The 26383-nt window shown below is 42.4% G+C and overlaps 10 protein-coding genes across 14 annotated transcripts; 5 read left to right on the top strand and 5 right to left on the bottom strand.

Annotated features, from left to right (window-relative positions):
• Positions 1 to 26: 26 nt before the first annotated feature.
• LOC108108340 (facilitated trehalose transporter Tret1) lies at positions 27 to 9082 on the bottom strand. Of its 3 annotated transcripts, none has more exons than XM_041819195.1 (8): positions 7038 to 7163; positions 5387 to 5634; positions 5137 to 5273; positions 4537 to 4653; positions 4399 to 4484; positions 3875 to 3991; positions 484 to 1857; positions 27 to 406 (listed from the first exon to the last, which is right to left on the bottom strand). In XM_041819195.1, the coding sequence occupies exons 2-8, from the start codon at positions 5434 to 5436 to the stop codon at positions 137 to 139; spliced, it is 2151 nt and encodes a 716-aa protein (XP_041675129.1). In that variant the 5' UTR covers positions 5437 to 5634; positions 7038 to 7163; the 3' UTR covers positions 27 to 136. The 3 variants fall into 3 exon arrangements, with proteins under 3 accessions (XP_041675129.1, XP_017071863.1, XP_017071866.1); XM_017216374.2 differs by having other exon boundaries at positions 7082 to 7160; XM_017216377.2 differs by lacking the exons at positions 5387 to 5634; positions 7038 to 7163 and adding an exon at positions 8982 to 9082.
• LOC108108262 (venom allergen 3 homolog) lies at positions 2567 to 3850 on the top strand. Its single transcript, XM_017216220.2, has 4 exons — positions 2567 to 2677; positions 2739 to 2807; positions 2872 to 3420; positions 3842 to 3850. Exons 1-4 carry the CDS (start codon positions 2567 to 2569, stop codon positions 3848 to 3850), a joined length of 738 nt encoding a protein of 245 aa, XP_017071709.2.
• Positions 9083 to 9451: 369 nt separating the features above from the next.
• On the top strand, positions 9452 to 10684 carry LOC108108338 (MYG1 protein C27H6.8). Its single transcript, XM_017216370.2, has 2 exons — positions 9452 to 9866; positions 9922 to 10684. The coding sequence occupies exons 1-2, from the start codon at positions 9571 to 9573 to the stop codon at positions 10661 to 10663; spliced, it is 1038 nt and encodes a 345-aa protein (XP_017071859.1). The 5' UTR covers positions 9452 to 9570; the 3' UTR covers positions 10664 to 10684.
• A 136-nt stretch (positions 10685 to 10820) lies between these two features.
• LOC108108339 (proteasome subunit beta type-3) lies at positions 10821 to 11634 on the bottom strand. The gene has a single exon (XM_017216371.1). It carries the CDS (start codon positions 11625 to 11627, stop codon positions 10896 to 10898), a length of 732 nt encoding a protein of 243 aa, XP_017071860.1. The 5' UTR covers positions 11628 to 11634; the 3' UTR covers positions 10821 to 10895.
• A 248-nt stretch (positions 11635 to 11882) lies between these two features.
• Positions 11883 to 13751, top strand: LOC108108337 (E3 ubiquitin-protein ligase Iruka). Its single transcript, XM_017216369.2, has one exon. The coding sequence runs from the start codon at positions 12157 to 12159 to the stop codon at positions 13300 to 13302; it is 1146 nt and encodes a 381-aa protein (XP_017071858.1). The 5' UTR covers positions 11883 to 12156; the 3' UTR covers positions 13303 to 13751.
• A 165-nt stretch (positions 13752 to 13916) lies between these two features.
• On the top strand, positions 13917 to 15735 carry LOC108108315. The gene is made up of 3 exons (XM_017216340.2): positions 13917 to 14083; positions 14171 to 14362; positions 14417 to 15735. Exons 1-3 carry the CDS (start codon positions 14039 to 14041, stop codon positions 15443 to 15445), a joined length of 1266 nt encoding a protein of 421 aa, XP_017071829.1. The 5' UTR covers positions 13917 to 14038; the 3' UTR covers positions 15446 to 15735.
• A 2-nt stretch (positions 15736 to 15737) lies between these two features.
• Positions 15738 to 20476, bottom strand: LOC108108314 (E3 ubiquitin-protein ligase Kcmf1). Of its 3 annotated transcripts, none has more exons than XM_017216337.1 (7): positions 20336 to 20476; positions 18883 to 19066; positions 18393 to 18817; positions 17539 to 17799; positions 17169 to 17444; positions 16858 to 17099; positions 15738 to 16735 (listed from the first exon to the last, which is right to left on the bottom strand). In XM_017216337.1, exons 2-7 carry the CDS (start codon positions 18896 to 18898, stop codon positions 16141 to 16143), a joined length of 1815 nt encoding a protein of 604 aa, XP_017071826.1. In that variant the 5' UTR covers positions 18899 to 19066; positions 20336 to 20476; the 3' UTR covers positions 15738 to 16140. The 3 variants fall into 3 exon arrangements, with proteins under 3 accessions (XP_017071826.1, XP_017071827.1, XP_017071828.1); XM_017216338.1 differs by lacking the exon at positions 20336 to 20476 and adding an exon at positions 19598 to 19861; XM_017216339.1 differs by lacking the exon at positions 20336 to 20476 and adding an exon at positions 19426 to 19584.
• Positions 20477 to 20544: 68 nt separating this feature from the next.
• On the bottom strand, positions 20545 to 20934 carry LOC108108317 (splicing factor 3B subunit 5). The gene has a single exon (XM_017216342.2). The coding sequence runs from the start codon at positions 20840 to 20842 to the stop codon at positions 20585 to 20587; it is 258 nt and encodes an 85-aa protein (XP_017071831.1). The 5' UTR covers positions 20843 to 20934; the 3' UTR covers positions 20545 to 20584.
• Positions 20935 to 20991: 57 nt separating this feature from the next.
• Positions 20992 to 22411, top strand: LOC108108316 (abasic site processing protein HMCES). The gene is made up of 3 exons (XM_017216341.1): positions 20992 to 21093; positions 21143 to 21839; positions 21909 to 22411. The coding sequence occupies exons 1-3, from the start codon at positions 21074 to 21076 to the stop codon at positions 22323 to 22325; spliced, it is 1134 nt and encodes a 377-aa protein (XP_017071830.1). The 5' UTR covers positions 20992 to 21073; the 3' UTR covers positions 22326 to 22411.
• On the bottom strand, positions 22353 to 25560 carry LOC108108313 (aryl hydrocarbon receptor nuclear translocator homolog). The gene is made up of 2 exons (XM_017216336.2): positions 25421 to 25560; positions 22353 to 25289 (listed from the first exon to the last, which is right to left on the bottom strand). Exon 2 carries the CDS (start codon positions 25235 to 25237, stop codon positions 23300 to 23302), a length of 1938 nt encoding a protein of 645 aa, XP_017071825.1. The 5' UTR covers positions 25238 to 25289; positions 25421 to 25560; the 3' UTR covers positions 22353 to 23299.
• Between the last annotated feature and the right edge of the window lie 823 nt (positions 25561 to 26383).

Below are 26383 nucleotides of genomic sequence, written 5' to 3'. Positions count from 1 at the left end.
GCTAAGAATCAAAAGTCCAGTTCATATATATATCTAAATAGTTAAGTTTATTTCTCAGAAATATCACTGGAATGTTAAGCACTTGGAAATGATGTTTTAGGTGATGACACGAGCGACATAGACCACTAGCAACTCCTCACAAATGTGTGGTGTTGCTCTCCTCGAAGGCCGGATTAGACATTCCAACTCCGGCCGACCGTCCATTTTGGGGCCGGGGTGTGAAGTCACTCTGTTGCAGGTGTATAATCTTCGCCTGCTGCTGCGATGTGATGGGAACATGGAAGCTACCCTGGACATTTATAGCATTTCCGGGGTACTGGGCTTCGTCCTTAACAGGCAACTTGTTGTTGGGCTGTTTGCGAAGCAAATTCATGTCTGACTTTTTGGAGAAGTGGGCTTCGATTTCCTAAAGGATTAAGAGACATATTAGTACAAAGAAAATATATATTTTTTTAAACAATTTCAGTTAATATTGTTACTTACACCCAGTGTTCGACCTTCTGTCTCCGGAAGTGTGAAGTACAGGACAATGGTTCCAACGAAGGCCACAGTGGCATAAAAGGCGAACGTTCCGGGCAGAGTTAAAGCACTCAGCATCACAAGGAAGAGCTTATTAGCCAAGAAGCCAAATATATATCCCACACCACCCGCAAATCCTGAGGCAGTATTACGTATCTCAGCTGGAAATACTTCGCCAATGAGGATCCAGGGTAACATTCTGATTCCCAGATGAGAGAAGAAAGCGGAGAGCAGTAGCAGGATGAGTGGCACCCAGACTAGGTAGTTGTGCTCCTGTTTCGGCACCACCAGCAGAAGTTCATCTACGATAGGTGGCTTAGCCGAAGTCGTAGGTGGCGCCAAGGATGAAGAAACTACGAGTTCTGTACTGCTGGATGGCTCCGGCCACATGGTGGTGTCCACAGGACCATCTGTGGTCATCATTTCGTCTACATCCCTCTTACTGCGATTATAGACTTCTGGTTCAAACATCGTTGTGGTTTCCATGTCTGGAATTAGTGTAGTAAAGTGTTCCGTTTCCTGTCTAATAGCCTGTTGCTCTGTCTCAAAGATTCTAGAAATATTTTCCTGCGAGAGAATTCCTTCTTTGGGCACAATTGAAGAGGCATTAACCACCACATTGTTGACTGTAAATCCAGGGACTTCACTTAAGAAATGGGCATATGTTGCAGTGCCAAAGAAGCACAGACCGGTGCCTACTGTTGAAACCAGGACTAAGGGTCTCTTTCCTGTGAAATGAATCAGGACAACGCCCAAAATGGTGGCCAGCATCTCGGCTACTCCCAGAAGAATAGTGGCGTGGTACTTGTTCATCGGAGCCTTCAGGGTGTGGAAAATCTGCACAGCATACGTTTGGAGTGGGGTCTTTCCGGAAAAGTGACCCGTGAAAAACGAGAAGGAAACCAGGAGAAAGGGTACCAGAAAGCTACGTTTTCGCCACATCCTCAGACGTTGACTTATAGTTCGCCGCTGGCTCTGCAGGGGCACTCCTTCCGCAGACAGTTCTATGGCCTTCTGGGTGATCAATTCATCATAGAGCTGATTGAACTCTGCCTCGATCATGTGCTCGGGGACCCAGCCACGTAGCCATTGCAAGGACTTGACCGCCTCCCGGAAACGCTGCTCCCTTATCAACCAAACCGGACTCTCGGGAACAAAGCACAGCATTATAATGGTGATCACCGGGAAGGCAGAACTCACTGCCGCCACACTACGCCAGTCCATCAGGGATCCCAAGATGAATTGAATGAAAACGCCTGTGATGACACAAGTAGTTCCCAAGGCGGACAATATTCCGCGGTACTTTGGCTCTGTGATCTCCGCCACATAGGTGAGCACCTGCAACAGAATGGCAAGATTAGTTGAGAGTTTTTGTGTAGTTTTAAGATCAATTGGATATAGCTGAGAGGTTTATATGTATCTTAAGTTGTTTGCAATTTAACCCTTTGAAAACTGCGAAAAGCTTCAGAAACTATCTATCTGGGTTAATAATAACATATCATTATTACAAACAAATATTTGAAATTTCCAGAATATATAATATAAAAAAAATGTTTTAGAAATATGTTTATTTATAAATTTTAATTCCTCACATTCTTAAGCAGGCTAGACTTAGTTTATTCATATGAGAGGTTAGAGGGTTAATTGTTAAATACCAGCAGCTTGTGGTGAGGCAACCAAAGCTCTCAAGGAGTTTGGCCAAGGTCAGCCATTGTTGCAAAAGAGATATGTAGGTCAGTGGATGCAGTCGTTGAAGTTAGAAAAAATGACAAAAACATACTTAGATTCAATTTGCAATCGCAGATGAGATTTAATGGCCATATGTGGTGACCTCTACGAATCGATCAGTTTTAAAGTTATTATTCTCATATAATTTTTGCATTTTTTTTGGAAGGTGATTAAAAAAGTTAAAACTTTACTTTAGCGATGTACATTTTCAATTTGCACGGCACCGTATAGTAATACTTTAGCCATTTAAATTGCAATTATGCACAAAAAAAATTTTTCAATTTAAAAATAATCAGTAAGACTGAGAGATTTGGAAAAGATGCAACTTTGGTTGGTTTTTCTGCTGTTAAACGGGATCGAAAGCCATGTTGTATACCGAACACGATGGCCAAAGTACATCCAGAAAAAACGTTATAACAAGCCCGTTAAGGTATAAATATATGTGAAAGATATACCTAAAAGCAACTTAAACGAAATTCTTGCTTTTTAAGACTCCCGATTACTGCCATGGAAGCATTTGTCCGAACTACACAGTACATATTACATGTGGCGTACGATTTGTGAGTTACTTCATCAGAGAATTACAGTAGGAAACCAAATTAAGTTCTACTTTTGTGCTTTCAGTGGTCTCCGAGATGCGGCAAAAATCACCAGGGCATCAAGCTAACCCCTTATCGAGATGATATCTTGAGGAAAGTAAATACAATTCGCAGAAGTGTCGAGCGGGGATTAAATGATTTGCCGAGGGCCGCTAAATTGCCAGCACTATCCTGGGATGAAGAGCTATCCGTGATGGCGATGAGGGTCACTAACCAATGCAGCGAACACTCCCAATCGCTCTGCGTGAATACCTTTCACCACAGGGACGTGGGTGAATCCACAGATTTTATGGAGCTGCGCTCTAACTCTAAAGGCTTCAATGCACTAAACTTCATTGACTTGTGGTTCGACTTGTATACCCTGATGAGGCCCGAGTATGTTCAGAGCTTTCCTGATGTCTCCCCTGAGGACCATCTTAAAGTTTTTGCCAATCTAATCTATGAGAAGAACAGACAGATTGGCTGCGGATTGCTAAAATCTAAGAAAAGGAGGTTTTTCACCTGTCTCTTTAACAAGAAAATTATACCCAATCAGCCGCTTTACAAAACTCGTACTTTCAGGACCCCCCCTAAAGTAAACACAAGCATTATATTCAAAATAACTAATGAAGAGTTCCCAAAAATTATTAAAATTGTAATACAAAAACCAATTACAAATAATTCTGATAATGTATAAATACATCCTTCGTTAAAAATGAATCTTTTTACTCGATAAAATCATAAAATGTCAAGCTAAGAACTAAATTTTCACTCAATCCAGTAAGCTGCTTGTTGAGGTTTATATCTATTATATTCCATTTAAATTATTATTTAAATTTCCTAAACTTTGTTTCCGGCTAAATGATTTTGAGGTTTCAATAGCTTGGCTTAAAAATCCTCAAAGTTGGGGAAAAAGTGATTCCCCATTTCTGAATAAATATGCTAATTAATAGTTAAACAAAGAGTCGTCAGCCCATCGTTCCCACGTGATAGGTTTAAACTTGGCTATATTTCAGAGCTATTAATCAGTGTGGTTGAGATTCACTTACCGGCGCCTCCATTAATCCGCCACCAAGTCCAGCCAAGCATAAAGCCGCATACAGGTGTTCCGTGCGCGTCGAGAAGTGAAACATCAGCCAGGCGGCCAGAATCGGCAGGTTGACAAACTGCAAGTACAGAGGGAAGTAGGGGGTGGGTTAAATAAGTTTGGATGGATCGGCAACAGCGGATAAACATAATTGCATAAGCCCCACAAAGTCACGCAGCTCGATTCCAGTTCAGTGTGTCAGTGTTCCGAGTGATCGGTAATCGGAGGAGCGTCTGATGAGCCGCAGATGATTGCGGCTAAGTGGGAAGGGTGCAATTTGTATCTTTTCAGGTGTAGGTATGCCAAAAAAAAGTTACACCAATAGCTAAAATTAGAATTGCTCAATTTGGTTTGTGACAACAAAAAACTAATCACAGTGTACGTGAGACTAGTATTTTTAAAGTTTCGAACAAGTTTATCATTTCACTTAAGTAACAAAAAAGTTAGAGAAAATATTATTCCTATGTTTTTTTGCGCTAAACCCACCTGCATAGCTCGGCGCTTGCCCAGCGGTTGAGTGAGGAGGCCGGAGAAGAGGCATCCCAGAGGCACACAGATCAGGTTAATAGAGCCTAAAATCAACAAGATATAATAATAGAAGTTAAGTAAGTAAAATTTACTTACTAAACCAAGAGATCTCATCCTTGTTGAGGACTATGTCGCCGCTGGTCTCACTGCGACCCTCGCCTCCCTGAATGGCGGGTATAACGATTGTGGGAAAGCCCAAGGTCATGCCATATCCTAGAAAGGGTGAATAAAGAATCAATCAAACGATCAATAAAAAGTGACTTAAACTCTTTCATACTGTTCTAGGGGAATGAAATCTATGAAGAAGGGAAATTCTATAACTATACTTTCTTATTTCATAAACAAATAATAAAATAATAATAAAAACAAGAAGTCTTGTGACTAAGTTACTTATTATCTTTGCCATTATCTCGGAGTTATTAATAGTTGATAGTTCCCAATTTGAGTTAGTGATGAGATTCGAACTCAACAGCTACTTTATATGGCAAAATGATGAATGTTCAAGGCAACAGACGTTCTTAATGTTCATATAATTACCGGAGGTTTGATTAAATAACTGACTTTAATTATGATTAATATGCACAACTAAAATGTGCAATTTTATGAGGCTGTAAAGTAGAATAAAAAATCAGCTAAACCTCTAAATTTCATTCCCCTGGGAACAGAAGGGATAGCTAAAAGTTGTTTGTTATTTACCGAATAGCAATATGTTCTTAATACTAACAGCTAGAAACTGTGGGAGGGCGCGTCGGAAGTTGCTGACTTCCACATCGCCGGTGGGAATACGTCCGCCGTTGCTATTTTGCATGAACAATGGCCGATCGTTCAGCGAGCTGCAACGGAAAAGTATTTGTTTTTGCATTCGATTAGTTTTCAGCAAAGTAATTAACAGTGGTTTATTGTCTAAGCGGGAACTGACTATATATAAATTTATTGTGATTTTTACCCATTTTTCTCAGCTGTTACGGCAGCTGTGCCAGCCTTGCCATTGGACATCGTGGCGTATACTTGATGCGTGGCGTATGCTTAATGCACTTTTCTGTTTGCTCAAGTGCCTGTATTTGATTTTGCCTTGTGTAGAGTTATTTATTCGGCTTAAACACTGTTCGCTTAGTTGGCAATCATTTGACCATCGTTATTGGTCATTATCATTATTTATCGATGTTTTCGGCAGTGAGTGCTAAGTGGCAAAACCTTTCAAAATCACAGACAAACAAAAAAATCTTATAATTGGACATTTATTGGTCTTCTTGTTTTGGCCGCTTTCTTTCGGCTTGTTTATTATGCGCCTGGGATGGCTAAAGTTTTTGACACAATTGAATGTTACGTGTTTATATGTACACGAAATTGAAAATAATTTCTTTTTATACCCTAACACTGGGTATTTAAACTTTATTGAAGGCACTTTTTTTAGTCACTAAGATATCACATAATATTGTATTTCCTTTTCCCACAGTCAATCTCTCACTTGATGGTTTCTTCAGAGAAATCTCTTAACACACATGTTAGGCAAAACATTAAGATTAATGGTTATTTAAATGCAATTTATGGATATGAACAAAGTAAACCGAAATTTCGTAGAAGCCAAAGGAAAAAGAAAAGCCTTGAGCATGGAAACCAGTTCATTGAAGATGCATAGGTTTAGGATTGTGGTTGGATGGTTCGATGTCTATGAGATTCGTAATAAATCGCATTTTCGGTCACGGGACCCAGCGAAACCGGTTAAAACTAAATTTTCAAGATGAGCCCAAAGACGTCCACAGCCGCAGAGCCACCTTTTAATGTGGCGCACCCCAACTGTCTGATGCCAAAAAAACATTTAACGCGTATTTTCTCCTTCTTTCTCCACATTCTTGTTAATTTCCATGCATTGGAAGAAATTTAACATAATTTTGTAATTGAAATTACAATATGAATATTAAATATGAAATGGAATTAGGATGTTTTGACATAAATGGTCTTGTTGATTATAGGTATTAAGTTTGTCTTATATTTTTAATGATGTATTAAAGTTTAAAAGGTATATTAGAGTTATAGTTTTAACATTATAAAGATTATATTCAGTTAAGGGATTTTTTCTCATTTAAAATGAAACCATTTATTTGTCTCTCAAGAATTTCTTATTTTTTGCCGTGCTTCTTTATTATTTCCTAGGCCACAAAAAAGACACATAATGTACACAGTTCTGGCATCTTGTCTCTTGTTTGCAATTGTTTTTTTAAGCCGAAAGCAAATATCATGCCTGGCATCAAGGTGTTGCCCAATGGGCCCTCTCCGTGAACCGCTCGTTAAAGCCAATATGTCAGCGGTTAATGGCCAAGAAAAGTTGCAGCCGAAACCGCAAACTTCTGGCTAAATAAGGGTTATATACCGATGCGGGTTAAGATTGCGTGCAACGGAAATAACTCGCTGCCGAAGCTGAAACACTGCACTTAATCGATGTCACATATATTATACGCATATAGGCAATATATCAAGGGATTCCTAAAGGTTTAATCGGAGTGTTGAACTTTCGAAAGTTTTTTGCCAAATTTGGAACAGGTTTTAAAGCCGCCAAGCGAGGGAATTTTTTGTTTTTTATTTTTGCTGTAACGAACTTGTGCCGTGCCACTTTAAAATAAAGTTGTAAATAAATATTTACAAATTCTTGCTTTTAATCCGCGAGCGATTTAAAGACCTAACGCTAACACCAGAGCGCGTCGCGCGGTCAAAACAAACTGAAACCGAAGCCGAAGCCAAGCGTCAATTTCTGTCCCGTTACAACAAAGCTTTCCATTAAGCTTAGCTTACAAATCGGAGCTCAGAAATTAAACGCAACGAAAGCTCAATTGGCATTTGTGCCAATTGGAATGTAGGAAATTCGGTAACCAATTCGGCGGTTAGAAAAACAAATGCAAAAAAAAAAAAACAAAACCCCTAAAAAGATATTCATTGAGCGCGAGAACAATTGAGCCGCTGACAAACCCGTTTTTTGTATTGTTTTTTTTTACTTAATCATCGGAGAATACTAAATCTTCCCACTAAATCAGCTTGGAATCGATCTGGCATTCATAAAATAAAATCGTTATATTCTTGCTGGATCAACAGAACACGTTGGCTTTAGCCTCCACATTCCGGTTCGGGTTCAGGCTATGCATATACCTACAAAGCCGTTTTCTTTATAGTATGTAAGCGATGCAAACAGAAGTAGGAAAAGGTAAATGCTAGCAATAGTTAAATGACAGTTGCATAAACCCGACACACATGAATAGAACGTCAAGCCTCTTTGATCTCGCCTCTATAAATACAGTAAAGCTACTTAAGTTCACTTAAGCTGCAATAAAAATAAATCTTTACAATGTCTGGAAATGTGATTTTGCATATCAGTAAAGCTCTGCGACAAAATGTCGTTTATGTTATATAAATATTTATCATTTTTTTTTCTCAAATAGCTACAAAATCATCACCTTCCTAATTAATAATCTATTTTTGTTGAGTGCTCTATATAATTGCCCTTAAAGCAATTTTCACGCGTTCATGCATTACTCACATATTTGTAGAATTAAGTAATTTATTCGAAAAAAAACGGCGTTAATAGAAGTTAAATAGTCGTATACGTAACGTTAAATCTTAAGCACCAACCAAAAGTTACCCTCTGAAATCTTTTTCATTTAAATGATTTATTTATTGAGTACGTGGATTCGTTTTTATATGATTGAAGAATACATACATTTTTTCTTCTGCAATATCTCAGTCTATTTTTCTAACTCTGAATGAAAGATAACTTTTTAAAAAGCCAAATGAAAGTACCAACTGATATACCCTTCACCTCTCGTTCCTAGTACTAGTCACAAAGGTGTTTGCCCGTGGCGTTTACTTATTTGTTGATGGGCGTGAAAATATAATTACAATGGTAATTGTGAAAACAAGCTCATTTTTCGCTCAGTGGCAATGAACTTCTAACGTAAGCGAAATGATAAGCTTAATTGAAAGAAGCTGGGGTCGAAACGAGTCGAGAGTATGATAAGCTTGTCTGCATCGATTAGTACTACCATAAGCCTCTCAAAATCCGCATATATTCTCCGATTTGTGACGTTGGTGTCGGGGCAAATTGCACTTTGAATTTGCACTGCGTTTCGCATTTTCAAATGAAAAAGTGTTTGGGAACGAGTTCTGTTCGGCCAGCTGCTTCCTTTTTCACTCAGTTTCCGAGCTTTAGAATCTTAACGAAGGTCGTGGGATTCAACTAAAAAAACAGGGGAAAATACCCTGTGCAACAATTTAAATTAAACGATGTTTGTGTGCACATACACGTGATCATTACAGTCGCCAGTGATTTATGTTTTTACGCACATACACAGATACAGACACTTTTTCCTACTGTTTTGATATTTTAATTACTGTTAGTCGGTTTCACCTCAAAATTAACGGAAATGTGAAATTTAAATAACTTAAGACATCAGATGATTACATAATCGAAAACACGCAGTGGGTCAATAATGTCTTTTTAATCACTTTGATTTTAACATTTTGAAATGATCTTGTTTACTCAACACTCTTACATTGCGGGTACTTGCCGACTTATATTTCGGCGCAAACGGGCTTCTGCCATTTTGGAAAATTGTTGTTTTTAACTTGCTGTATCCAATCTATCCATGCGAGGGTCTTGAGTGGCAAAGGCTTACTGAAATTTCCACCCAATAATTTTCTGATAAACAGTAAAAAAAATCGAAACGGTTCCTATAAGTTATTGTCTAAAAAATTAGCAAATAAATGCTAATTTATTAGATCAACACGGACGCCCATGCAAACGACTGGTGAGATACAAACTTCTCTAAAAAACTGGCAGTGCTTGGTACAGATATAGAAAGATATAAATATTATTTAGGAAGAAATATGGTTAAAACACTTTTATTATGAAATCTTAAATTGTTTGTGTTTTAAAAAACCGTTTTTGGTGTTGCCACATTAAATTTCGTAGCATGAGATGCCATATTAAGACATCGAAACCGAAGCCGTTCCACCCCTGAGATATCGAACCGAAGAAATGTTCCGATTGTTACCGCGTTTTCGTACGTTGTTAATAAAAGCTGTATTTAAGTAAAATTATTAAGCTTAGCCAACATAATTTAATCAGGAAATCTATTCATAATGACTGGAGGCACCCCACCGAAACGCTCCCCGCTGTGGATCGGCACCCATAACGGCACTTTTCACTGTGATGAAGTGGTCGCATGTTTTATGCTTAAGCAGTTAGAAGAGTTTAAAAACGCCGAGATTTTCCGGAGCCGTGACAACAAGGCATTGCATGAAAAATGTGACATTATAGTAGATGTTGGAGGCGAGTATGATCATGCAAAAAAATGGTACGATCACCACCAGCAAACCTTCAAGGAAACGTTCAAGTCCATTCGAACGGAAGTCAGCGAGGATTTCAACATTATCAGGTGAAATTTATAGCATGACTCAAAGACCTTATTTTACTTAATGTAATCCCCCCAGGCTAAGCAGTGCCGGTTTGATTTACAGCCACTATGGCGAGCGTGTCATCCAGAGTATCTTGCAGCGGGAAAAGGGCATTACACTGTCACCAGAGAACCTGCAACTGGCCTTTGTCCAAATCTACAGGAATTTTATCAGCGAATTGGACGCCATTGACAACGGAGTGCCAATGTTTGAGGGCGGCGAGCCTATCTACAAAATCTCCACCCATCTATCCGCCCGCATTGGCAAGCTTAATCCTTCTTGGCAGGAAACTGGAGTTGACATCGAAGAGCGATTTAGACTAGCAATGGAAACTGCTGGAAAAGAGTTTGTGGAAAACGTTGTAGAAGTTGCGTGCTCTTGGATTGCGGCCAGGGATCACGTACGAGAAGCTCTCATACAGGCCAAAAACGTACATCCCTCTGGAGAGATTCTCGTCCTGAAGGTCTTCTGCCCCTGGAAGGCTCATCTGGCTGATCTCGAGAAGGAGTACCAGGTTGAAGGTGTGCCCAAGCTAATCGTCTTTAACGACGGCAGTAGTTGGAGAGTGGCCGGAGTTCCTGTGACGCCTAGCAGCTTCCTGGGGCGCAAGTTCCTGCCAATTCCCTGGCGTGGACTGAGAGACGATGATCTGAGCCAAAAGGCTGGTATCAAAGATCTCATATTTGTCCATCACAACGGATTTATCGGTGGTGCCAAAACGGAAGAGGCGGCAATGTTGTTAGCCAAGAAAGCTGTCGAGTGGGCAGATGGGCAATAAACGACTACTATATGCAAGGAATCAATACCTCAAAAAATTATGTTTACTTACCAGTTGAAATTGTCAGTTATTAAATAGACCCAAAAACCCAAAAAAAAAAAAAAATGAAAACAATCGAAGGTTTAAACCTCGAATGAACTAGAAAAAAACTTTCTTGTACCTAAACAAATTTCATTTGTATGTATATTTCCGTTAGTGTTGTATTCAAAATCACCAAGAGAACTCTTATCGTCTAGTCCATACGGGTCTTCAGTGTACGTTCCGTGATCTTATCCTTCTCAATGATGTACACGGTGGCGCCCCAACCGCTCATGGCATCGCGATCGAAGGCGTTGACAATGGACTGAGCGATGACCTCAAACAGCTGGTCCGGTTCCAGATCGGGTTTCCACAGGGTTTCGCACATGCCGTAAAGCTGCTCCGCACAGGTACCGGCTACCACGAAATCGTCGGGTGCGTTGGGGCACCCAATGAGGTCCATGTTGCAAATGAACGGTTCCATGGTCTTAGGATCCAAACCAGCCACCACCGGCTCAATGAAGTACGGGCCGAAGCGGTGCTCGTACAAAAAGCTGGACATCATGGCGGAGAAGGGCTTAGGGCACATCTCACGATTTTCGCGCGTCTCGTAAAGATTCTTGCGGAACATCAGGCGATCACGGACAGTCAGGATGTCAGTCTGAAGGCCAGTGAGTCCAAGAAACATCCGAGGACCGATGTGGAATACCTTCTTGAAGTCCGTGGAGATCGTCTGAGCCTGGATACCGAAACGGTGATCCGTGGCAATAGCCACGCAGTCCTTGCCGCGCATGGCCACTACACATCCTCCATTGTAGGCTAGAATCGACATGGTGCTTGCTGAACTCAATTTAATCAGCAGGAAAATTGAAATTTTGCAAAATGCTAAACGCCGCCTGGGAAGATGACTTTTTGTTTCTGCCCTTCGTTGCCAGACTGCTAGCATAAAATTCACTAATATTGACTGGCTGAAATGTAGTCAGATGGCAACGCCTACTAGTGATGTGTAAAATGAAATCAGTTCTTGAAAAGCATTAAGCTTATATGGATATACTAGTGTGGATAATGATGTCAATAATACAAATTAAAGGATTTCAACTTTGTGTCAAGTAAAAGTATATTTTATTAGTTCCAGTGCCGATATATAAGGGATTTAAACTGTTTCAAGTAAAAGTACATTTTGTTAGTTTTAGTGCCGATATATAAAGCACCATCGATAACATATATCTTCACCATCTATAACGCAACGGCCACATTAAAAGGGCCTTATTTATAGAAAAATTTAATTCTATTCGTTAAATTCCCAATAGTTTTGAAGGAAACCAATGACCGGCGTGGATCCAGGTGTGTGTACTGTGTCCTCCTCTGTGCAAAGCATATTTTAGAGCCGCCGGCAAACTAACAACATCAGAAGGCGACAATCTTGCACAATCGCTAGCCGAGCCGTTGCCAGGAAATAAAGGAGCTCCCGCAGGATGGCCGAAGCAATGGTGGTGGAGGATCGGTCCGCGGAGTCCAAGCGTTTCTTTTGCCACTTGTGCAACGTGGAGATCAACATTCCCAACTCGGACTTCACCTGCCCGCTGTGCGCCGATGGTTTCGTAGAGGAGTTGCCGGCGAATGCACCGGAGATGGCTTCTTCGGTAGGTGGAGCCCCCAGCACCGCAAGATCCGGAAGCGGGGGCAGTGGCTCCTCTAGCTCACATGACACCCTAAGCAGGGGTAGCTCCTCGGGCGGATCACAGGTGAATGTTGAATCGCTGCGTAACGATATTGTGTCACTGCTGAACATGCGGAATGTACCCAATTTGGAGATCACTATCGAGCCAAACAGGCGACACAGCAATGTAGTGCATCTAGGCGGCTTCGGTGGACCCTCGGGCAGTGGCTCTAGCGGCGGCCTGACTGCCGGAGGACGTGTTCGTCCGGCTAACCTGGATCGTCTTGACAATGTGCTCTTTGATTTTCTCCAGAGCCTGCCACTTGCTGGCGCCACCGCCGAAATTGTGTCCGGACCAGGTGGAGGAGTCGGTGGTGGAGGCAATTCGCACATGTTCTTCATGGGGAACCCCGGCGATTATGCGTGGGGCCGCGAGGGACTTGACACCATTGTCACCCAAATGCTCAACCAAATGGAAACATCAGGACCGCCGCCGTTGTCGGCACAGCGCATTAATGAAATACCCAAAGTGCAGATCAGTGCGGAGGACGTGGAACGTAAGATTCAGTGCTCCATATGCTGGGAAGATTTTAAAATTGACGAAACGGTACGAAAGCTACCGTGCTCGCACCTGTACCACGAAAACTGCATCGTGCCATGGCTAAACCTGCACAGCACCTGTCCCATCTGCCGAAAATCACTGGCAGACGAAGGCAGCGATGCCGACGACGAGTTTGTCATGCTTGATGGATTTGGCCCGGAAACAGGAGGCGATGGCAGCTCCGCTAGGAGCTCGGCCAGCACCGCCACAGGAACGGACAATACTTCTCCGGCTAATAACAGCAGCACTCAGACCGCGACGGAAAGTGGCCAAGCACGACCGGAGGCCACTAATCGTGCCCAATCAACACCACGCAACAATGTCTTTACCTTTGACGACGAGAACATGTTTCTGGACTAACTGAGAAAGAGAGATAGTGAAACGAAGTGGAGGAATGTTCGATTGATATTCAAAATTAAGCCAAATATTGGCAACGGCTTAGGCAGTTTAGCCCTAAAATATAATTAATCATATATTTATAATAGTTTCTCCTCACGCTTAATTTTGTTGTTGTTCAGAATAACGATTTGTAATAAACAACACGGAATTCACATAAAATTCCGTTGGCTCTGCAAAAATCAACTACTGTTGATCGTTAACTGCTTGTAATTTAAATGCTTATTTATTCTATATATTTATATAATGTAAATAGGCACTGACTGAGCAGTGTTTACTTCGAGAAGATAATTTTATTGAGATAATACATACTGCTTTAACATACATAAATATGTAATAATTAAACAAAAGAAGCTTGTAATACTGTTGTCTGTGAAAAACTTTCTAAAATAAACATTCACGATTGTAGTTTATATTTCAATTGTTATTTAAATTAATTTGACCAGCATCTGCCTTAACAGAAGTAAGAATACGTTTTAATTTACATTTTTTGGTTAATGAAAAGTAAGCTATACCGGAAAAAGTCTTTCCATCTGGTCACACTATTCCTTACAGCATCTGTTCTTTATCAGGTGGCAACGTTGGAGAGTTGTTTAAATTCCTGTTTGATCAAAAACCCGGATTAACCGTTTAAAAACAGCGCCAAAATGAACCAATTCAATTGATTTGAATATTACAAACTCCAAACTAAAGGATAAACATGCTACACGAAAGCATTAATGACTTTGTGGTCCTTACAGAGGTGGTATGTCATCAGCAAAAAAGTTTATTTTTGGGGAAGATTCGCCCAAAGCTATTTTTTAAAAATGTATCTATTTTTGAAACCACCTAGGTGCGCAAACAATATGTGCTCTATTTGGAACGTCAACTGCAGGAGAACGTATGCGTCTGGGCCAGCAAATCTCGGAATCGGCACAAGCCCACCGCCTGGGCTTGCATTCCCGCAAGCTTGGAGCAATTGGAAGACAAGGCTAAACAGGCATGCATGGCTGCTCAAATTTATCAGAGAGCCATGGTTAAGACAGTAAGTGGATCTTGAAGAGGCATACACCATTGATATTTATTTTTATATATGCAGATTGCTGCGGTACGAAGAAACACTCAGGAATGCCGTCTGGCCAACATTCTCTTTGATCAAATGCAGCTTTCAACTGGTGAGGATGTGGTGCACATTAAACAAGATCACCACTTGGTGAGTAAGGCTACACAAACAATCGACATGGATCTTCAGAATGGCTATGTTTCGTCAGAAGAAGGGAATAATGATGGTAGCTATGAGCTACGTCGGAAAATCGATATGTTTCAGACCAGCCTAGAAAATTTGGAAGTCCAAAAAGAAGCGCTGTGTCGACGGTGTCGCAGAAAGAACATAACTCCGGAGTCCAAATCACTCGGTAATCAAGGATCACCCTTTTCTGAGACCGAAGATGCCGTGGCCCAGGAACTAGCCCTGTTGTTTGGCGATGAGCCCACCGATTTAAATGACATTTTCGGAATTCAGCCCACTGCTGTAACCGACGATCCGCACATCTCGGCTATACTAGAGGAAATAGAGAACGCCGAACTGCCGGAAAAGTTTGAAGACCCGCCCAGTTCGCCAACCGCCACATCCCCAACGTGGCATAAGGGCGAAGTTGATCTTCGCCAGAGTCGTTGGCCCTGCGAACTTTACGCCCAAAGAAGGCGGCTCAATGCTTGTTTGGTTCGCCTGCTGGAAGCAGATTGGCGTTGCGAAGATCGTTTAAGATACAAATTCCACCTTTTCTTTGGCGATGATAGTGAAGACGAGTTTGCCACTCAAATATCCAGCCCATCAATCGATCTGGTGGACGAAGTACTTCTGGCCAGCTGCGTTCTTCGAATTCGGCCGTGGATTGTTAGAAATTTAATGATTCCCTTAAAAGAAGGTCTAATTGCGAATCGATTTCTATTTAAGAAGCTAGCCAAGATGCTGGCCCACTCTATTGTCATGGTCAATCCTTATTGCTCGGAGCATCAGATCAAACATGCTGTGGAACATTTATTCTGCCTTCGGCCGAGAGGAGTCCAAAGCGCTTATGATTTGGATAATCTACCTCCTCTCGATATCGCTAGGTTCGAAGTGTGATGGAATTTTGTAGATTACTACTATATCGTGGATCTCAAGTGTTTCAAAAGTTTAAGATAAAACCTCATCAAAATATTAGTTTTAATATGATCGTAAGCAATTTAGCTCAGGAATATAACACATTTGTCAATTAGATAAAAATCGAATTTAGCAATAACAAAATCTACCTTTCCAATGATTCCTTTTAAAAAAAATAAGTTAGTAACAAAACCGTACGATTTCTAAATCAAGCTTCCACATCCTTACACCTAAAATTGTGTATCGAAAATAAAACCAAGCAGAGTCAAAAACATTTTGTGGTTTCTTTAAATTATAATTAATTCAATGATTACAATAATTTTTCTTGCTGCACATCTTCTCATCTTTTTATAATTATATAAATTTTAATATATTTAATAAACGATACATAATATAGTTTTCCTTTTGACGAAATTGCTGCGGCGGACGCGTCAGCAACTGCTTAAGACGAATCGGATTCCTCCAGAGCAGCAGCTTTCCCCCACTACGGTTGTTACTTTAACGGCTGTGTTGTTTGTAGTTCCATCTGTGGTTTTTTCGGTTTCTGCTTTTCCTGCTGATTCCTTTGCGGTGTTTTGTGGTGGTGATAGATTTGTTGTTGCTGCTGCAGCTACATTGGGTGTGGTTGTTGTTACTGTTGTTGTTGATGCAATTCGTGGTGATCATCATCGGAGGCACTACCTAGTGTCGGGAATTTGATTTGTGTTTGCCGCCGCTGCTGCATTTGCATTGTGTTTGTATTTCTGCTGGGACGCCGCCGGATTGGCCGTGGATTGCTGCTGCTGTGGCTGCTGCGAGCCCGTGGCCATATCCGATGGTGGAGGACGACCGCCGCGTCTCTCGATGCCTCTGTCAGCTGTTGGCTTACTGCCAGCTCCACTAGCACCCCCGCCTGGGGCTGCAGTGGCTCCTGCTCCCCCCAATCCTCCGCCTACTCCTACTCCTCCTCCACCTGCTGTGCCGCTCGTTTGTGTTGTGTTGGCCTTTTTGTTTTTATAGCGATACTCGTCGCACACAAAGTCCTCTGGTGAGGTTTGTTGCATTTGATTCACCTGTCGCACCATTGCCGGCTGTGGCTGCTGCTGCTGCTGCTCCACATCGGCATTGTTGTTCAGCAGCGTCTCCGCCTGCGCCTCGGCCTCGGCATCCTCCTGTTGCTGCTTTTGCCCCTTATTTACATTATCACTCTTGGCGAGGCTCTCGTCGGAGGCATTCAAGTCAAGCGCCTCTGTGCAGAGCATCGACAGCATCAGCGACTGCACAAACATGGACCTAAGGAGAGACAAATTCAGATTAGCTTGTAAACAGCAATAGATCAAGTGTTGTTATTTGAAAATCTCAAAAAGCATATGTAAATATTATTAAATTCTTATTAAAGAGCTTTCGCCACTCACCGATCTGCTCGCATACTCTCCACGACCGCCCACTCGGCCTCAGTGAGGGTGGGCTGCATGAATTGGGCCAGCAAAAGGGACTCGCCAACTGCAGCACCACCCTGACCACCCCCCTGGCTAGCTCCTCCGGCTCCAGCTCCACTTCCAGATGCACCTGTTCCTCCATTGCCGTTGGCCGTACCGCCGACGCCTACACTGATGCCCAGGGCATTGTTGGCTGCACTGCTGTTCGTTCCAATTGCCTGCAGAACAAGACATAGGGGATTAGTGGACATTTGAGTCAGGAGATGCTGGCGAATGGGATGAACTACTTCTCTGGCATTGAGGCTGTTGGCGGCCAGACTCGACTGAGTCTGCGAATGATTGCTGGCCGATGTCGAGAAGCTGGCTGTCACCGGCCACTCGGTAGTGCGCAGGTTGGGCGGTGCGGTACCCCCGCTACCGCCACCACTGCCGCTTCCAACTGCGCCACTGCCTCCACTACCGCCTGCTCCACCGCTGATCACCTCGGCCATAGCGGCATTCGAGTTCGATGTTGAGACTATGGGATGCGCACGCCTTGGCAGCCGATCGATTTGGCGCGATGCCTAAAATAATGCAAGCGCAAAAGCAAGAAAACGAAAGTCGCAGTTTCCTTATACACACAAATATAATGGATATGGGGTGGAGACTCTCCCTTACCGTAACTTGTTGGCGATCCAACTGCATCTGCATCTGTAGCTGCTGCAGCTGCGATGTGGGCGGTCCACCCCTCCGCACACCGGAAAGCTGTGACAACAGTTCCGCAATGGGATCTACCGATTCTCGTCCCGAGGGCGACAAGGCCGACAAACCACTCGATGAGCTGAAGTGCATGTTGGAGCGACGTGTCCGTGGTCCGCCAAGAGTGCGTCCTGGGATACGACGCACTCCACCTCCATGACGAATGGCCGAGGGCTCGTCGTATTGTCTATAGGTTAAGGCAACCAACAGATCGGATTTATAAATATTAACTTATAACTAAAATATCATTAGTTGCATCACGAATTGTTCAAGGTTTTTCGGGCTATATAGCGAAAAATGCAATATCAACACTTAAATGGCTAGTTACGGCAAGTCAATAAAATTTGAGACTTTATTAGCACAATAAAACGAATATAAAAAAATAAACCGCCGAGTTGTGTGCAATTCTAGCCAAATTATTCAAATGTTTATGAAGCAAACTAAACCGAAATAAACCGCTTCAATCTGCTTGTTAGGAGAAAAATCAGGCAAAATAATTTGTTTTAGTCAAATTCAAATTGTCTTTGAATTGCGTTAAAACGAAAATGATTATTGTAAATGTATGACTAATAATGAGATTCTGAATTAAACTTGTAATATCAAAGTACTTCAAATTGAACGTCAGTCTTTTACCGCAAAATAATTTTAAAATAGTTTCTGATCTCAACGCAAAGGCAGTTTTTTGTAATACCCTCAGACCTACAGACCTTCTACAGATGCAGCTGGGCATTATACCTAAAAATCATAGATAGTGTTTGTTTGAAAAAGGATATCAGAAAGGAAATCAGCTCGCGCGGTCCCTGGCGATGCTCCAGGGTGAGGTGACCGGCGAAGTCATCTGTGACTAGATTCGGTTCGCCGCCCGGGAGACCAGCACAGACCGGACAGACCACCTCAAGACTGGTTTCCGTGTGCTCGGCGGAGACGTGCTCCAGCAGGGTGGCGTCGCTGAAACCCATCTTTTTACAGTAGGGACAGGTGAAGCTCTGCGGCTGATCCGAGGTTAGCATCTCGCCGCCAAAGTACAGCTCGATGTCGGAGCGGGTAAGGATGCACTGCATAGGATGCTCAACCAAATGGCGCGTTGAGGTGACACCATCCTCGTAGCAATCGGCACACAGGTCATAGTCATAGCAAATCAAGCACTTGTAGCGCCGTCCGTTGAAGTTGCTTTTGAGACATGAATCGCAGCTGACACCTGGGTTTGTTAATAGGTTTGTTATTATAATTGTTGGGCATTTACTAGATGCTTCAAGGATTCACCTTCATGTCGACTCATTATTCGGCAGCGGTCAGTAAGCTTCGCTTCACTTCCAAGCGATCAGGAGAGCGTCTCCCGCTGAATATTTGAATGTTTTCTACCTTGAACTATGTGCGGCTTGTATATAGGTTACTTTCGAGCTTCGGATTTGGAGGATTACAGGAATTTTATTTGGATTTATAGGATCTGGAAAAAAAAATTTCGTTATAATAAATCAATAATTTTGCATATTTCAGTATTAAGATCTAAAGAATATGAATGAAATCATATTAGGGTTTTCACTCTTTGGTGTTAGTAAAAGTAAAAATCAAGGGAGAAGGACATTGGCATTCCCTTCTTTTGTTTTCCCATTGCTTTGTTTCTTCTCTTCTTGTCTATTGCTCACGATTACGGTTCTTTCTTTTCGTTTCGTTTGCCTTGCGAAGGCGGTGGAGAGAGGCACACGAAAAAGAGAGGGTCTCCTTGCCCCCTGCCCCTGTCCTACCACCCATCAATGAGGCAACGAATTATTCAATACAATCGAGCGCGAGCCATCGAAAAATTACATTTAACACTACGGCGTCCGCGGGTGCTGAGGGGTTAATTGCGATTTTCCCCGCTGCCGCGTTGCCGCTGCACAGTAAACATTTATTTTTAACTTTTTCGGTTTCGCGAAAATTTTCAACTCGACGATGTCGTGGGCTTTTTGTGCCCCCGTCAGTGCCTCTGCCACCTCACCCCTCTCCGCTGCTCAACGACAGCCCTGCTCCCGAAAAAGCAAAGCGCAGATATGCGCTAGTGTTGCCGTATTCACCGGGTGGCCGTTAGCAAATGCTGATTAATAATGCTTTTTATTATTACAGCTATTGTTTATAAACATTTGCAGCCACACCACACACACGGGGGAAATATGCAGACTTTTCGTTAATCATGCCATGAGCACTCAGTTGGTGAATTATGCTTTTTCTCTCGCACGTCTGGTAACGCTGGAGTGCCAGGCCACAGTGGCGGCCATGCAAACAGACACGGTATGCTACACGAAAAAGAGCTTTTGCAAGAACTTCAGACAAGCTGATTTTTGCAGCTGGGAAATAACATTAGGTTTTCTTTAGTTTGTTACTATTTATAAGGTAATGCGTCGCTTGGCGTTGGCTCTTGTTTTTCAGCACATAATTCATCGGCGCGCAATTTTCGTGCACTCATCTAAACAAATACACAGGCATTTTGAAATTGTGTGCCGTATTGAGCCGTCTATATACAGACACATATATTGTTTTCTACGCAATTGTTAATTGCGTCTGGGATCTGATCTCTTTTGTTCGCCGCGATATTTCGCACAAGATGCTCTGTTCTCGCGACGTGTTATTGTTGTTGTGGATGCTGCTGTATCGCAGTTTTACCGTTTTATTGTACAGCGATTTCGTGCGAGTTTTATTGAATATATTACTTTGTTTGTGGAAAAACACGGCAACGTACTTTGCTTCGGTGCGGCATTGGCTATATAAAGGTTATTTTAAAACACTAGCACTCGAAAATTAACAATTAAAACGAAAATAAGTTATATTATATCGAGTGAAAAGCTTTTCCTGTAGTGCGACCGTTCGCTGTTATAGTGAAAAATACAGAATGTCAATAAATACAGCAATACAGCAGCAAACAATCCAGCCCTGGAAAACTTCATTTTGTTGTTTCTATATAGTTTTTATTTATTTTTATATTTTATTTTTAATCCTCCAGCTTCTCTGGTGGGGGTCCACAGGGCTGCAGCATTCGCTCCATCAGATTAAAACGAACTCGCGCTTTCGATTCGTTTTCCGCAATGGCAAAGTAGTTGAGAATATCGTAGTGACCCATGTAGCTGGCTAAAGAGTCGCGGTGTTGATTAGTTAGCCATTCAAACTTGGTAGTATCTGCGTGTCCAGTGCCGATGTACTTGCTCTGCAGATGCTCCAACTGGCTATGAATGTTGTAGCGTTCGCCCATTTTCGTTTATTTATTTTAAAATTAGCAAAACTAAATTAGCAATGTTTCTGTTGTGGTCTTACGGATTTGTGTGACCAAAGGATTTTCGAATAAAAATATATTAATATTTTTAGTACGCAACGACATAGTATTTTAGTACCAAGCAGAAATATTTATGGTATTTAAATTAGCCCTCCATAAATGTTTGTTTACACTTTACGTTTGGAAATTAAAATTTAATTTGTATTACCCATGTGTGGCCGTACTTGCTTGTAGGAATAATAATAAGAATATATAAAACTCAATTAACCACCTTTTTAGAACCCTAGATCCTGATCAGGTGATTTGTGCATGTAAATATACTAAGAGAACCATCAAAAAGGAGTCGGAATCCGAAGGGAAAGATAAAGTCCAGAATGGGGAAGGATCAGAATTGGATATTCCCGAATGGAGGGCGGAATTCAACCTAGGAAGGCGCTATCAGGCCTCCTATAATATAGCGCCTACCGATATAACTCCGGTTATTGTGTCTGCAGCTCATTTCTCAGATGCCGAGAATCAGAAGTGCGCCCGTGTGGTTATGCCCATGATGTGGGGAATGATCCCCTTTTGGCATAAGGGCGACTATCGACGACACGGCCTCACAACCAACAATTGTCGCTTAGAGCACCTAATGGACTCAAAACTCTATCGCGGTCCTTTCAAACGTGGACAACGATGCGTAGTTATTTGCGAGGGTTTTTACGAGTGGCAGACCACCGGTCCTGCCAAAAAGCCATCCGAGCGGGAGGCGTACCTGGTATTCGTACCTCAGGAGGGCGATGCCAAGATCTACGACAAGAACAGGTCGCCCCAGGATGTGAAGCTACTGCGAATGGCTGGACTTTTCGACGTTTGGGAGGACGAAAGTGGCGATAAGATGTACAGCTACAGCATTATCACCTTCCAGTCCAGTAAAATAATGTCCTGGATGCACTACCGCATGCCAGCGATCCTCGAAACCGAACAACAGATGAATGTAAGAAAAGATAACTTACATACGAAATTTACCGTTAATCAATCTTCTTAAAATTTCTTCATCGTCTAGGATTGGTTGGATTTCAAACGAGCTAGTGACGCTGAGGCCTTGGCTACATTGCGTCCGGCTACCGAACTTCAGTGGTATCGAGTGTCCAAACTGGTGAACAATTCGCGGAACAAAAGCGAGGAGTGTAACAAGCCAATCGAATTGGCCGCCAAGCCCGCTAAACCGCCAATGAATAAAACGATGATGGCCTGGCTAAACGTTCGCAAGAAGCGTGAAGACCAAATCAAAGCAGAACAAAGTGATCCCAGCGATGATGAAGAGCAGAAAAAAGATGGGCGAAGCAAACGCAGGACCTCCTCTGAAGACTCTCCCGTAGACAGAGTAGCCAAGCGGCCCAGATTCAGGGAATTTAAAAAAGCTGCTCTTCAACAGAGCTGCGGAAGCAGCGATGGTGAAGTGAAATCGGCTGAGAGATAAGCCCAACATGTTTCTTAACTTCCATAGTTGTAGTACATTAAGTTTATTTTCATTAAAAACCGAAATATTTGTTCTTAATACCCAAAGTTCTAAGCATTATCATCAATGTGGTGGCTTAATTACAGAAGTTGGGGCTTAGCGACTAAAAAGTGGTTTAAAATTTGTTGTTTGAAGGGAGCTTAAATAACTAATTGTATGTTTGAACTCGTAATAAAATGGTCTTATTATGTGTGTGCGATTTAATTTTGAGCGCCACTGTATTGAGCTTGAAAGTTTTCGTTGTCACTGCACAATTTTGCAATTAAAAGAAAAAGAAAAGCTGCACATGAAGATTTTGTATGTATATATAGGTATATATGTTTACTCATATACTTTTGATTGCATTGGCGAAAAATGAGCAACAATTAATGGGAAATGGTGTCAATGTTATTGCTAGTTCGCGGGTAAAAAGTATAAGTGGTGCACTTGTGTTGCTTATAATTATTAATTTGTTGTATATTAATCTACGAATTGTATATTTATATATTTATACGTTGCATGAACTTTGAAATGCTCAATGAGAAATACAAAAGAATACTCTGCACGAAGCGTGTCACACTTAATCCTAATAGAATCGATGAGAAAGTTTAGAATTCATAGGCTATATATCGATGTATATATTCCCTTTCGTTACGAACAAACGTAAGACTTTAATTGTAAATACTTTTGCACGGCCAGTGAGCGGGTTAAATGGAAGCGGGCGGGCTAATGGATACGGGAGGTGGAAGTGAAGACGTAGCACACAAAAATAAAGATATCAGAGTCGTGTACGTGACTACCGCTATGTACTTAAAATGCTATTTACGAGATTACAATTTGCATGCGTTTGGCTGAATTATTTCAACAATGTAAGATGGATTGCACTTGAGAAGTGGTTAAGAGAGACACAGATTAAGTAGGGGAGGTGGCAATGGGAATTAAGATGGGGATCGGGATTACTCAAACGGCGTGCTGAACATGTTGATGTTCAGATCCTCAAACGTGGTGGGCGCACTGTGATCTAACATCTGCAGCATATCCGAAAACTCCTGACCCTGAGGCTGTCCGGCTCCAGCAGGTCCTCCGGGATGAGCGTGAGGATGATGTGGATGCGCCGTTGGATGTGCTGGATGGGGATGTCCTCCAGCCTGCTGCCAATCCCACATTCCCGGTGCATTGGGCGGAGGTGGTGGTGGACCTGCCTGATATGCCCCTGGCTGTGGTTGCTGGCGATTTCCGTTTCCAGCACTCAGTTGGGTATAGGTCGGACCACTTGGGGACCGTGCCGGACTCGTCTGCTGGTATTGATAGCCCTCGGTTACAGGTTGCTGCTGTTGCTGTTGTTGCTGTGGACGCAATGCTGCCCAGGAGTTTGGTGCCACCGGTGTGGGCGAGGTGCCCGATTTGGGTATCTTGGCCAGCGGCGAGGGTCCACCAGCGCTGTACGGCGAGTGTGTGGTGTCATAGGTATAGCCAACAGGTGTAGTTTGTGCCGATCCTGGTCTCTGCTGTTGTTGTTGCTGCTGCTGTTGAGGCGTAGGAGCCTGCATGGCCAACATGTGCGTCTGGTACATGCCATCGTTTGTCGCACTGCCCACTGGAGTCAGCTCCCGGCGGGCATAGTCTACTCCTGGAGCAGCCTGCACATAAACATGCTGCTCTTGCTGTTGTTGTTGCACCACTTGCTCGGGCGTATGAGCAGCCGCGGCATCCAAAGGAGCTCCGTGCATGGTCTTCCCCGAACTGTTTGTGCACACTATGTACTCCACTTCGTCGGTGTAAGGATTTAGAAAGGCATACGCCTGTGTGCGCAGCCAGATGTATTCAGAATTCTTAGCCCTAGCTCTGTATAAAAGCGAGAACATTTGTCCCTTTTGTTTGAGAACCTGATCAAAGCTCTCCTTCATGTGGCTCTGGTCCTCGGGATGAAAGAAATCGTAGCAGATTTTGCCCAAAAGCTCTGTGGGCGTATAACCCAAAATGTTCAAGACTCGCTGATCCACAAAAGTGAACTTGCCATCCATGGCGTGACGTGTGATGAACTCGCTTTGATTATTCGAGCCACTCATATCGTTGGCCGCCGTTGAAGTCACCTGCAGTCGACCGATGGCCACAAGGCAGCAGTGCGAGCTCATGTCGTCAACATCGCGCTCCATGTGCATGTTGGGGAACATATCGGTAGGCGGCCAGTTCTTGATATAGCCAGTGCAGTGGACCACGGCGTAGTTGGTGCCATCCCTCGATGGTCCCAGTGAGTTCCTCTGTTTGAGGCGATTTAAATGTCCTGAAACCATGGACTCTGGGTTTACATTGCCCACCCTCATTCGGCAGATGAATCCCCGACGGGCTCCCATGCTCAAACGCATGCTCGACTGGTGGCCCTCCTTTTTAACAGTGCCCGATTTGAGATCCAGGATGCGGCCAGCATTTTGCGACTCCTGTGTTGATAGCTGCTCACGGATCTTTTCGCGATCGTCGGGATGAATGTGCTCGTACAGGCTAGTGCCGTACCAATCGCTTTGGGTGTAGTTTAGCACTGGGGTCACCGAATCCGAAACATAGATCACCCTTCCTGAATCACAGGACACAACGAATAAAAAACCATCGGCTGCTTCCAGGATGAGATGTTTCAACTCCTGGTCGGTCAGAAAAGAGGGTTTGTAGGTGCCATCGCTGCTGGTGTTTCCAGTGCCACGCAAGGCCTTCATGTGGGCTACTGCCATGCGGAGAATGGTCAGCTTGTCCGGTTTTCGAGCCAGAGCACTGCAGGTGGGCACCATGTCCGAGAGTTCCGTGATGTAGGCCGTCATCTTGTTTCTTCGACGTCTCTCGATCTCGCAGTGATTCTCGCGGCTAGCGAACCGCTCCTTGTCCTGTATGTTTGCCTCGTCCATGCTTGGAATGCGTAATTAGAAAACGTTCGTCGTAATTTGGGTCGCCTGTGCTCTGTGGAAAAAGGTTCGTGGAAGTAAGGAAGGGTAGGGTGGGGGTTAGTATTTTGTCTACGTCGTGCATGTGTGTGTACTTGCTGGTTGTCCAGAAAGCTAGATTTCCTCGCTTTTTAAACGTAGACTTACAATTTGTACGGGCGCGGGGGTACTTGGTGAATCCAGGCACTTTTATTTGATTGGGTTTATGCGCCTTTTACCATTAAATTACTACTTTTCTTTTACACTACACGATAAAATCTCTGTTTACTGCGTGAAGTGTGACCGTAGTGAGGCATACAAAATATACTGCATCAATGTATAGAAATTCGATAACAATGCAGAAGGTGGCAATCCTGAAAAAAAAACTTAGTGGCATCCTCAAAACCATTGGCCGGTATATTTTATTTTTAAAAATTTGAATTTGTTTACAAAATCAATTAAAATAAATATTTGTTTGTGGCTATAACCACTTAGATTTAATTTTTAAAATAAATTAAATTTTCCTAAAGGTACAGTTTTTAGCAAAATATCTGGTTCCATCATTTTCGTTTAATTTATTATATATTTTTAAAATTCACCCCAAACAGAAAATAAAACCAATAGTTATTCTGATATTGTTGTCAGTATTTAATGGTATTACAGCATTGCGTTTTCTTACATATATCAAATATAATTTCATAAATACATTTAAATGTTTAGTCATAACTAGGCGCAGCATCGTAATATTACGAACTATGATTCTTTAAAAAATTAAAAGTTAATTATTAATAGTGGCAATAACATGTCTTCATCTTCATTTATTCCTATCCGGATTTATTCTTATAACAAAAATAGTAAGCTTGCGCTCCATTTCGCATATTTCTTTGTGGTCTTTGCTTATTACATTTTCATTTAATTATTTTTAATACAATCCTAGGTAAAGTTTTATCTGCTTTTCTTGTCCTTCATGTTTGATCTGCTTGGTATTGTTAATTAATTATTGGCAATTTTCTAACTGCATGGTTGATTTAGATGGGCATTCCATTTTTCATATTTCATTCAAGCTGTTGGTACAACATACAAGTCTTTTGTTCTATGTTTATATTTAAATTTATATATATTTAAATCTGC

This window comes from Drosophila eugracilis, unplaced genomic scaffold, assembly GCF_018153835.1.
Source record: "Drosophila eugracilis isolate 14026-0451.02 unplaced genomic scaffold, ASM1815383v1 contig_47, whole genome shotgun sequence".
Taxonomy (NCBI): domain Eukaryota; kingdom Metazoa; phylum Arthropoda; class Insecta; order Diptera; family Drosophilidae; genus Drosophila; species Drosophila eugracilis.
The sequence above is the reverse complement of the archived record's forward strand: the minus strand, read 5'-3'. Positions and strand labels throughout refer to the sequence as shown.

Bases quoted from the DNA above. Each gene is read 5' to 3' on its own strand.
- LOC108108262 (XM_017216220.2), top strand. From the start codon at position 2,567: ATGCAACTTTGGTTGGTTTTTCTGCTGTTAAACGGGATCGAAAGCCAT. The intron at 2,678-2,738 runs GTATAAATATAT...TTGCTTTTTAAG, and splicing joins GTTATAACAAGCCCGTTAAG to ACTCCCGATTACTGCCATGG. The intron at 2,808-2,871 runs GTGAGTTACTTC...TTGTGCTTTCAG, and splicing joins TTACATGTGGCGTACGATTT to TGGTCTCCGAGATGCGGCAA.
- LOC108108340 (XM_017216377.2), bottom strand. From the start codon at position 9,031: ATGGCAGAAGCCCGTTTGCGCCGAAATATAAGTCGGCAAGTACCCGCA. The intron at 4,654-5,136 runs GTAAATAACAAA...CACCCTTTCTAG, and splicing joins TAAGAACATATTGCTATTCG to GATATGGCATGACCTTGGGC. The intron at 4,485-4,536 runs GTAAGTAAATTT...TGTTGATTTTAG, and splicing joins GGATGAGATCTCTTGGTTTA to GCTCTATTAACCTGATCTGT.
- LOC108108338 (XM_017216370.2), top strand. From the start codon at position 9,571: ATGACTGGAGGCACCCCACCGAAACGCTCCCCGCTGTGGATCGGCACC. The intron at 9,867-9,921 runs GTGAAATTTATA...TAATCCCCCCAG, and splicing joins GAGGATTTCAACATTATCAG to GCTAAGCAGTGCCGGTTTGA.
- LOC108108339 (XM_017216371.1), bottom strand. From the start codon at position 11,627: ATGCTAGCAGTCTGGCAACGAAGGGCAGAAACAAAAAGTCATCTTCCC.
- LOC108108337 (XM_017216369.2), top strand. From the start codon at position 12,157: ATGGCCGAAGCAATGGTGGTGGAGGATCGGTCCGCGGAGTCCAAGCGT.
- LOC108108315 (XM_017216340.2), top strand. From the start codon at position 14,039: ATGCTACACGAAAGCATTAATGACTTTGTGGTCCTTACAGAGGTG. The intron at 14,084-14,170 runs GTATGTCATCAG...GAAACCACCTAG, and splicing joins TTGTGGTCCTTACAGAGGTG to GTGCGCAAACAATATGTGCT. The intron at 14,363-14,416 runs GTAAGTGGATCT...TTATATATGCAG, and splicing joins AGAGAGCCATGGTTAAGACA to ATTGCTGCGGTACGAAGAAA.
- LOC108108314 (XM_017216337.1), bottom strand. The intron at 17,100-17,168 runs GTAGTTCATCCC...CTTGTTCTGCAG, and splicing joins ACAGCCTCAATGCCAGAGAA to GCAATTGGAACGAACAGCAG. The intron at 16,736-16,857 runs GTGAGTGGCGAA...GTCTCTCCTTAG, and splicing joins GAGAGTATGCGAGCAGATCG to GTCCATGTTTGTGCAGTCGC.
- LOC108108317 (XM_017216342.2), bottom strand. From the start codon at position 20,842: ATGGGCGAACGCTACAACATTCATAGCCAGTTGGAGCATCTGCAGAGC.
- LOC108108316 (XM_017216341.1), top strand. From the start codon at position 21,074: ATGTGTGGCCGTACTTGCTT. The intron at 21,094-21,142 runs GTAGGAATAATA...CCACCTTTTTAG, and splicing joins ATGTGTGGCCGTACTTGCTT to AACCCTAGATCCTGATCAGG. The intron at 21,840-21,908 runs GTAAGAAAAGAT...TTCATCGTCTAG, and splicing joins AAACCGAACAACAGATGAAT to GATTGGTTGGATTTCAAACG.
- LOC108108313 (XM_017216336.2), bottom strand. From the start codon at position 25,237: ATGGACGAGGCAAACATACAGGACAAGGAGCGGTTCGCTAGCCGCGAG.